General features: G+C 42.8%; 1 protein-coding gene across 2 annotated transcripts in view; it reads left to right on the top strand.

Annotated features, from left to right (window-relative positions):
* Positions 1–357: 357 nt before the first annotated feature.
* Positions 358–10,970, top strand: part of LOC123993306 (putative methyltransferase NSUN7) — a 48,039-nt gene continuing 37,426 nt past the window's right edge. The window contains exons 1-3 of one of the 2 annotated variants that reach the window (XM_046295317.1): positions 358–845; positions 5,839–6,046; positions 6,361–6,782. In XM_046295317.1, the coding sequence (XP_046151273.1) occupies positions 6,434–6,782 (349 nt within the window). In that variant the 5' untranslated portion in view covers positions 358–845; positions 5,839–6,046; positions 6,361–6,433. Of the gene's footprint in view, positions 846–4,899; positions 6,047–6,360; positions 6,783–10,970 lie in introns of those variants that run through there. The other variant, XM_046295318.1, reaches the window with a different exon arrangement.

The raw sequence follows: 10,970 nt of genomic DNA, 5'->3' as shown, positions 1-10,970 counted from the left end.
GGGTTGAATACTTACTTGATTTGATTTCAGCTTAAATGTTTTATTAATCTGTAAAAATGTCTAAAAACAAAATTCCACTTTTGGGGTACTGTGTGTAGACAGTCAGTGGCACAAAATCTCAATTGGATCTATTTTAAATTCAGGCTGTAACATTACAACAAGTGGAAAAAGTCAAACAAATGGTTAATAACAAGAGAGAGGTAGATTCCCACAGCAGAGTATCTTCTAAGGCTGCATTTGGCTGAAACCAGGGTTGAAGTCACTCTTCAGGAACGGGGGAGGTGATGACATGTTGAAGTTGGCAAGCCATCACGGTTTGTGGAGCTTGTGATGAGGATGCTGAAAGCCACACTCCTTCATTTGGAAATACCGTTAGACTGAGCCAACAACACAACTGTTAACAATGGATTGACCCCATCGTCACTCACATGGCCACCTTCGTTTTTTGGTGATCTGAGGGAGAACTGCACATTTTTTTCAAACACCCTCACGAGCACAGGGAAGAGAATACTTATCTCCCGTGCTACTGAATGGGTTCGGAACATTTCAGCCGTTTTTTTACCCTGAATGAGCACCTGAATAAACTTTGCAATGACAGGAATGACCCTTTTTGTGACAACTTTGATTTGCTGTGGGAGCAACAAGCACTTTTAAAAAGAAACGGGATTCACCCTAACCGCAGTGGTTCCGGGATTATTTCCAGCAACATCGCAAACTGTTTTAGAGACTGACAGACGTGGTCTGGTCATGCTCCAGTCCTCCCTGTCAGAATGAGCAACAGATGATTAAGAAAGCATATCAACTCCTGTAGAAATGGCACTATGGTTATTCATCTCGGCCTTCATGTGAGTTTATACATACTGTTATCTCCTACCATTCTGATAGATTCGAGACTGTCAGAAAACGTGGTTACATTTCTCGGGAATGACTTCATCACTGAGCGCATAGTTAATTGCATGTTTCTCACTGAAACATGGCTGTCATCAGACTGTAGTGCCGCTCTTATTGAAGCCTCTCCTCAGACTACAGCTTTTCATACTCTGAACTATTGTCTATTGTCCTTGAGAACTAAGATAAAATCATTGTGTTGGGCGATTTTAATATTCATGTTGACAAAGAGACTGGCTCCAAGGTCATTGAATTGATTAATCTTTTGAGCTCTATGGACTTTATCCAACATGTTACTATGCACACCCATAACCGCGGCCATACTCTGGACCTGGTTATTACCAAGGGGCTTTCTATGAACATATCCTCTATTGTTGATGTTGCTTTATCTGATCACCACTGTGTATTTTTTTATTACATTGTTGCCCATAGCACATGGTAATACTGAATGCATAATTGAGAAACACTATCTTACTTCTGAAGTTGATGCAAATTGTATTGAATGTATGAACAATACTCCACCACCTATTCTGCCTTTCTTTTGTGATGATTTAGTTGATAACTTTAATAACAAATTAAGGGAGGGTAACCATTGATGCCATAACTCCAGTAAAGTTGAAAAAGGCCACATCCAAACGAGGATCCCCTTGGATGAGTGAGGAAACTAAGAAATTAAAGAGAAATTGCAAAAAGGCAGAGTGGAAGTGGAGAAAGTCAAAGTTGCAGGTCCATTATGATATTCTGAGAGAGCAACTTGGCATATACAATCCTTTCGGAAAGTATTCAGACCACTTCACTTTTTCCACATTTTGTTACGTTACAGCCTTATTTTCAAATGTATTTGTCACGGTTGCCTAGAACCAACCTAGGCAACCATAGACTTACATAAACACCTAGACTAGGGAACACCACATAAACATACGAAACCCCTAGACCAGAGAAAACACAAATCTCCCATGTCACACCCTGACCTAACCAAAATAATAAAGAAAACAAAGATAACTAAGGCCAGGGCGTGACAGTATTAAATAAAAAATATACCTCATCAATCTACACACGATAGATACCGCATAATGACAAAGAGAAAAATGTTTTCAAATGTTAAAAAAACTCAAACAGAAATAACTTATTTACATAACTATTCCGACCCTTTGCTGTGAGGCTCAAAATTGAGCTCAGCTGTTTCCATTTATCATCAAAAAGTGAAAGGGTCTGAATACTTTCCGAATGCACTATATAACAAGGCAATTAGAAATTCCAGAAGGGCTCATTTTTCTAACTTCATCACTATTAATCAGAATATTTAGAGAGCGCTCTTCTCGACAATTGATGGCCTGATAAGTCCTACCCCTGCAAACCTATGTGAACTTTCCTCCACATCTAAATGTGAGGAGTTTACAGCACACTTCAGAGATAAGACAACCAACAATAGGCTGGGTATGAGTCAAGCAAGACCTGATGAGAAGTTTGACATGTGCCCTTTAGTTAAAGTGGTAAATGATCTTCGAGCCAACACAGATGCCAAACAGCTCTCTGTCCTTAGATTAAAGTGTTGCATTCAACACTGTTGACCATGATGTCCTCCTGGACAGGTGGGTTGGCCTCTCCGGTGCCGTTCTAAATGGTTTTAGGTCTTATTTAACCGGTCGAGAGTTTTTTGTCACCCTTGGTGAACATAACTCAGAGAGAATACATATCACATGTGGCGTTCCACAAGGTTAGATTTTGGGTCCGGTACTGTTCAGTTTATATATGTTACCCCTTGGCAGCACTATCAGAAAGCACGGCATTGATTTTCACTGCTACGCAGACGATACACAACTTCACATTTCTATGTCACCACAGAGGATTTTAATACAACTTCCTTCAGCTAAACTAAGACAAGACCGCAGTACTTATTGTTGGAACCAAAGCAGAGAGAGGAAATCTAGCCGCACATTTGAGCAAAAAAGATAAAACACCAGGTTAAAAAACCCAGGTGTTATTTTAGATTCTCAACTCAATTTCGAATCACACATTAGGAATGTGACCAAAATAGCTTTTTACAACTTGAGTTTTTCTCTCAGTCTGTTTCTCTCTCAGGCTGATACAGAGTGACTCATCCATGTTTTTATTACAAGCAGGCCTGACTACTATAATGCTCTCATGGATGGTCTACCCAAGAAAGTCATTGTTCACCTACAAAACATACAGAATGCTGCAGCACGGGTACTGACCAATTTTTTACACCAATTTTAAGGTCTCTGCACTGGCTGCCTGTGAGTTTTTATAATTCATTTTAAGATTATTCTATTGGTTGGTCAATAAATAGACGTTCTTGTGCACCCCAATACATATCAGATATGCTTTAAGTTATGTACCCAGAAGGTCCCTCAGGCCCTCAGGTACTGGCCTTTTAACTATTCCAAAGCCTAGGACTAAGAGGCATGGAGAGGCAGCCTTTAGTTATTATGCCCCCTGCCTCTGGAATAGCCTGCCAGAGAACCTGGAGGGGGGGGGGGGTGGACATGACTGTGGACATGTTTAATAGATCTCTTAAATCACATCTTTTTAGCTTTGCTTTTCCTTAGTGTGCTTTTTAGTTGCTCAGTTTGTGTCATTATTTTGTTATTTGTCTTATGTTTTATGATTTATGATTATGATTTAACTGTTTCATGCACTAGGCCTAATAGTGCAGTGATTCGTCAAATTTGGAAGCCTTTGCATTAATAGCTGGGAAATTGTTGATTTTGCAACAACAAAAAATAGGATCGCAGAATCGCAAAATCCTGGATGAACTGGCAAATGCATCCCAGAACATTTTCACACGCAAATAACCATTGGTTTATTTTTACATGATACATCTGTCCTTCTCAAGTTCTTGACTCAAAGGCAGAATGAGAGTTCATCAGAGCGGTCAGCACGCAGTCTCTTTCAACAAGATGGCAAATTCAGCACTCTTCATAGTGTGCGACTTTCTTTCTTTTTATACATCTGTTAGTCAGCACCTCTACAAACGTTTTTGGATTTGCATTGGCTCATGCTTTTTAATAGGAAAGCTGCACCATCAGAATGCAATTTAGTGAGGGCCCAAAACAATGACAAATGTTTTTTTAAACTTTTATTGTGAAACACTATAATTCCATTACTGCAGACGTATTTTGGACATTTTCTGAAATTATAATGCAACAATGTTCCAGGAAGCTCCTTTAAAAAATGGGAGTTTTAACAAGGGTAGCTTTATAATGTATAAATGTAATGTTATCAAAAAGCTGTATACTAGAAACGTATTCCAGACCGGTTTGCAAGTTTGTACGTTTTTATGGCTTTTCAAGTAATGCTGTATACAGTAAATAGTGTTCCAAATAATAATAATAACTATAAAAAAGTCTGAAATATGTTCAAGATTTAAAATGTGACCGCTGAAGCAATTATTAGGATTATTAGGCATGTGTCCCCCAATGATGATCTATTATAATGTGAAGATAGTCCACTAACAATGGAAATATACCGAACAGAAATATAAACGCAACATGCAAAAATTCCAAAGATTTTACTGAGTTGCAGTTCATATAAGGAAATAAGTCAATTGAAATTAATTAATTAATTTGGCCCTAATCTATGTATTTCACCTGACTGGGCAGGGGCCTTAGTGGGCATAGGCCCACCCACTTGGCAGCCAGGCCCACCCACTTGGGAGCCATGCCCAGTCAATCAGAATGAGTTTTTCCCTTTATTACAGACAGGAATACTCCTCAGCACCCTCATCCATCCCCCCTCAGACGATCCCGTAGGTGAAAAAGCCGGATGTGGAGGTCCTGGCCTGGTGTAGTTACACGAAGTCTGCTGTTGTGAGGCCCGTTGAACATACTGCCAAATTCTCTAAAATGACGTCGGAGGCGGCTTATGGTAGAGAAATTAACATAAAAATATCTGGCAACAGCTCTGGTGGACATTCCTGCAGTCAGTATGCCAATTGCACGCTCCCTCAAAACTTGAGACATCTGTGGCATTGTGTTGTGTGACAAAACTGCACATTTTAAAGTGGCCTTTTATTGTACAAAGCAAAAGGTGCATCTGTGCAATGATCATGCTGTTTAATCACCTTCTTGATATGCCACACCTGCCAGGTGGATGGATTATCTTGGCAAAGGAGAAATGCTCACTAACAGGGATGTAAACAAATGTGTGCTCAAAATGTGAGTGACACTTTACAAACGTTGCATTTACGTTTTTGCTCATTCTAGCCCGTGAGAGGGAAGATATGCACAGCTTGCAAACAATTTTTTTCTCAAAGTTTCCAGGTGCGTCAACTTATATCAATACAATTCTAACAACATAATAATTACGAAACTTCTATTAGATCAAATAAGTACTAAATTAGTATTCACATTTTTGCTTACCAAATTAGACACTGTTATATACACCTCCATAAAAAAATACCCACTTTGTCTTCTTATTGCTGTATTCTCGCGCCGACAGATTTTGGGCGTAGTTAATCCTCTCGCTTTGCCCCTTCCTCTCTGGCGTAGCGTAGTTTCGGGGATGCCTTGGCTGATGAAGGAGACTGGGTGCCACCTATTACCACTGCCAGGTTTTGGGTCCGGGATGGAGGCCATGGGGGAAAGCAATGAAATGCCAGAAAAGGGGATTAGACTAGAGAGATAGTAGGCTATGCTATGGCAAATTTGATAAAAAATTCAAGTCGTGTCTTTGTTACTGAAATGTAGGTATTCTTATCTGTCAAATTGAACGTAGTGGGATACTACTGCATAAATCTTGGATTCCAGGAAATTAGCATATAGTTACCATGGCGATGGAAGCTCGCTGATCCAATGAGTTCCACAATAATACTGCTAGCTACTTGGGGAAGTTTTCTGCTTACTTCTAGCAAGCTAGCTAGCTTTTTAATTTTCTAGTAGATCTACCGTGTCTCACTTTTGAGAGTGAAACGACAATCTTTCTTTCCAGTATTTTTTTATTGCCAAGTTATAGAACATCTCCAGGAGTCCGCCCATCGCGAAAAGAGGACAGCCAGATTGTAGGTGCTCAGGTTAGGTCTCACTGCTGGTCACGTAGCCCAAACATCTGCTTCGACATAAGGAAATATGACTGTGCTTGCTGCTGGCTAATGGATACCTGAGACAGAAAAGTTCTGAAGACGTCTCCCCCTCTGAAGGTAAAGACCGCAACCACTATACCGTGCGTTTACTATTCAAGAAAACCGTACTGTATGTAGCCTACCATTTGTCTCTAATTGTTGTTAACACATTTCAGCAGCAGCGTTGCAATTGTACAATTAGAAGCCTGTCTTTTTTTGTCATTATTGTCTCTGTGTCATAAGTAGTAGTAGTAGTCCTGGTGGTTTATTATTATACTTTTATAAAAACTTTTTTGGACATAATTTTGTATATAATTTCTTGGCTTGAACCCTTAACTCACAGCTACAGTGTGTCTCCAGTGTACAGTATGTGGGTGTTTTTGTCTTTTCAGGGCCTGAGTGGAGGGAACGGAGTTGGGTCGTGTTCTTGAGGTGAGCCTTGGTAGACCAGGCAACCATAACAAGATGGTGAAGAAAAACACAGGACACTCACGACGGTCGTCCATATCCAAGACTGCTGGTGGCTCCCAGATATCCAGCCTCAAAGACTTGAGCCTGCTGGATGGATCTGGCCTTGGGCAGGAGGAGACCCCAGAGCTGCCTCCAGAACCCCCCACACCTGACGAGAGCCACTTGGGCTTCCCAGACCCTGTCTATCTGCTGGCGGCAGTCATCTTTCAGAACACTCACCTGGAGAAGCCTGCTGCCCACCGATTAGTCAGTTATGGCAAGCGGGCGGGGCTGCCCCTGCCTGAGGCCAAGGATGAGGCGTACCAACGCAGCTCGTATGAGCTGGCCTTCAACACACTCAAATGTAAGTGAACAGCAGAGAGGACTGTAGGCTATGGGGAAATGTATACTTAGAAAGGTTTTCCATCCTTCCTCCTTCATTCTATATTTTCCTCCTTAATTGACTGCAGTATGTACGTATGTATGATGGGTCCCCATTCCGCTGCATATGATTGGACGTGGTTATCTTGAGCCACGCATGCAAGAGAAAAGCAACGAAAGCAAACAAACGGCCATTTGAAAATGAGAATGAATAGTGTTAGGGACATTAATTGACAGGTGGGATTGAATCCTGATAGATTGATGGAGGGAAAAGTGCAGGAGAAAATCCATTTGAATGGCCATGGGGAATTCAGTGGGATGTTACACATAATATATATATATATATATCTGTGAAACCAAGGACGGGGGTGCAGGTCTGCGGCTGCCAAACACACAGGGCGTGTAATCACCATGGCGTTAAGGGAGGGGAAGGTTAGAGGACTGTCAGTGCAGCCCAGGAGATGGAATCGATTTCTCCTGCTCTACCCATGTGAGAGGGGCTTTCATCTCTCTAGATTAGGCTTGCTTGTTGAGGTCCGGGTTTGCATATCAGACTAACTCGAGCTCCATTGCTTCCCTGCTGCAACTGTAAAAGTGGTTGTGAGAGCAGGAGTTACGTTTCCTGGCTACCCCAGACTCCTTGCTCCGGCCAAACGTTACGCCACACCCACAGACGTTAGTTTCTTCTCTGTAGTGAATCTGGATCTGAGTACCTTCCCCGAATAATGGGGGAGGTATAACTGATAACTGATGTTGGGCGATTTGGCCTGGCTCACAGTCAGCGTTCCAATTCATCCCAAAGGTGTTTGATGGGGTTGAGGTCAGGGCTCTGTGCAGGCCAGTGAAGTTCTTCCACACCAATTCCGACAAACCATTTCTGTATGGACCTTGCTTTGTGCACAGGGGCATTGTCATGCTAAAACAGGAAAGGGCCTTTCCCAAACTGTTGCCACAAAGTTGGAAGCACAGAATCGTCTAGAATGTCATTGTACGCTGTAGTGTTAAGATTTCCCTTCACTAGAACTAAGGGGCCAAGCCCGAACCATGAAAAACAGCCCCAGACCATTATTTTCATCCACCAAACTTTACAGTTGGCACTATGCATTCGGGCAGGTAGTGTTCTCCTCGGCAGAAAATAGCCGAACTGACTCGTTGAAAAGTTGGCATCCTATGATGGTGCCACATTCTAATGTCAATGTTTGTCTATGGAGACTGCATGGCTGGGTGCTCAATTTTATACACCAGTCAGCAACGGGTGTGGCTGAAATAGCCAAATCCACTCATTTCAAGGGGTGTCCACATACTTCTGTATATATATAGTGTATGTGGCGAACTACAGAACATTTGAAGAATTTAGTATGAGTCGTCAGGCTAGAAGGTCAAAGGTCATACAACAAAATAGGGCACGCCGTGTTGGATGGAAGAGGTCTGAGATCCTATCTTAACTCTATATTTAGTATAGTATCGCTTGTCTCTATTCATTTCTATGGCTTGGAGTCCTTATTTCCAGATGAAAAAATAGATAAGTCGATTTTTTTCTCTCTCATTTCAATCCCATTTTTTGTTTAATAAGTGATATGTTATCAGTTCCACCTAATTCTGATTCTCTCCGTCTTACCTACTCTCATATCCCTGGAATGAGTTCATTTGGGGAGCACCAGATAGTGGGATAATGTTCTGGAAATAAAAATGTACAGCAAATGAACGAGGCATTGACTAGCAGAGGCTGACGTTGGGTAATACAATAATAACCTCAGATGAGTCACGTTTTTCTCCCCCCTAATTTTAGTCGTTTACAATTTGGATGTGGCTCACTGTTTATAATGGGACGTAAATACAATGTCTGCGGCAGAATTCATTTGCAAAATAAGGACATTTTCTGGCTGGTCGATAGAATGTCCGTCGTTATTACAAAAGACAAATGGAGGCGGATCACTACATTGTAATTGTGCCTGAACTGTGTCAATGCTGTCCTATTGTAGCCAAGATTGCTTGGTGTGGTGAAGATGTACACAGTCTATTTGTCTGGCACATCAGATTCGGTCACATTTGTTGCGTAAAAAAACCAAAATGCTAACCAATGAAACGACACAGCTGTGAAAGAGGCCTTAATCTCCCCCACTGTCCTCCGAGGAGCGGGATGACTTCAGGTTGCAGAGATCAATATATACAACACACTGGATGCATCTTACACGTACAGCCTGGGAATGACAATGATCCAACATCGAGCTGAGGTCAGTTGTTAAAAAATAAATTTAAAAAAAGCTTAGGCAGCGAAAACCCGGCGAGCAAAATGCCAATGAGACCTTGTATTGATCATGTGATTCTAACTCTTATCCATTCGAATCAAAAGTAGCCCTAAACCCCGTAACGACACACAGAGGACAAAGTGTTCACGTAATGCAGTCATTATTACAGTAATGTAGACTTGTGTGTTGGACAGTGATTTCTGACGACGTCACCCCACTCATTCACACAAAATAACTGAATCGAGCATAGAGGAGACCGATGGGCTGATGTTCATTGGATGGAGGTGGTTTAGTTTAGAGGAGGCCTGGTGGTAGTGTGTGTTGCTGCAGTGTACGAGATGACCCACTGTGAACCTCTTAAGTGTGAAACCAAAGGAAATTATTACCAGGGTATCTAGGAATATCTAGATTACAGTGATCTATTTCTGTGTCGTTCCCCCTTCTCCCTCATTCTAGTTCTCTCTTTTCCTCCCCTCTTATTCTATTTCCCCCTCTCTCTTTCTGGCTCCGTCCCACCACTCTTTTCCTCCCCTCTTATTCTATTTCCCCTCTCTCTTTCTGGCTCCGTCCCACCACTCTTTTCCTCCCCTCTTATTCTATTTCCCCTGTCTCTTTCTGGCTCCGTCCCACCACTCTTTTCCTCCCCTCTTATTCTATTTCCCCTGTCTCTTTCTGGCTCCGTCCCACCACTCTTTTCCTCCCCTCTTATTCTATTTCCACTGTCTCTTTCTGGCTCCGTCCCACCACTCTTTTCCTCCCCTCTTATTCTATTTCCACTGTCTCTTTCTGGCTCCGTCCCACCACTCTTTTCCTCCCCTCTTATTCTATTTCCCCTGTCTCTTTCTGGCTCAGTCCCATCACTCTTTTCCTCCCCTCTTATTCTATTTCCCCTGTCTCTTTCTGGCTCCGTCCCACCACTCTTTTCCTCCCCTCTTATTCTATTTCCCTCTCTCTCTTTCTGGCTCCGTCCCACCACTCTTTTCCTCCCCTCTTATTCTATTTCCCCTGTCTCTTTCTGGCTCCGTCCCACCACTCTTTTCCTCCCCTCTTATTCTATTTCCCCTGTCTCTTTCTGGCTCCGTCCCACCACTCTTTTCCTCCCCTCTTATTCTATTTCCCCCTCTCTCTTTCTGGCTCCGTCCCACCACTCTTTTCCTCCCCTCTTATTCTATTTCCACTGTCTCTTTCTGGCTCCGTCCCACCACTCTTTTCCTCCCCTCTTATTCTATTTCCCCTGTCTCTTTCTGGCTCCGTCCCACCACTCTTTTCCTCCCCTCTTATTCTATTTCCCCTGTCTCTTTCTGGCTCCGTCCCACCACTCTTTTCCTCCCCTCTTATTCTATTTCCCCTGTCTCTTTCTGGCTCCGTCCCACCACTCTTTTCCTCCTTCTCTTTTTCTTTGTTTCCTCTATTCTTCACTAGCGCCCCAGTCATCAACTTGAATCTTGGAGGGTTGATCACATCTCTTCATGTCCCTGGTCTCAGACATCATTTGCTCAACGGAGATAGAAAGAGAGAGAGGTGGGATCCCCCCCCCATCCATCCCTCCCTCCCTCTTCATTCCCTCTCTCTGTTCTGCAATCCTCCGAGGCCCACTCCTGTCTCTTTGTCCGTAGTAGCCAGCAGCCTTGTCACAGCACAGAGCTGATATGTGGCTGGAGTAGGCAGGGAGTAGGTTTATTTGACTTGGGTGAGAGGGGGGGGGGGCTCCTTGTTTCAGACCGTGGGAGGGAGATAGAGGGAACATGTCCTTTCTGCCCTTGGCTAAGAGCATGGCACTTTACCCCGAGACGCTTCAGCAAATATCAAACATTGCAGGTTGATAATATGTAAGCTATTTAACGCTGCCATCCTGTCCAAGGGTTCTGCTCAGCTCGCCTGAATAGAGACTCGGGGGTTTGTTGGCAGAGCTTCTTTTAGAT

This window comes from Oncorhynchus gorbuscha, linkage group LG13 (assembly GCF_021184085.1).
Source record: "Oncorhynchus gorbuscha isolate QuinsamMale2020 ecotype Even-year linkage group LG13, OgorEven_v1.0, whole genome shotgun sequence".
NCBI lineage: Eukaryota > Metazoa > Chordata > Actinopteri > Salmoniformes > Salmonidae > Oncorhynchus > Oncorhynchus gorbuscha.
Note: the sequence above shows the minus strand (reverse complement) of the source record. Positions and strands in the feature narration are given on the sequence as shown.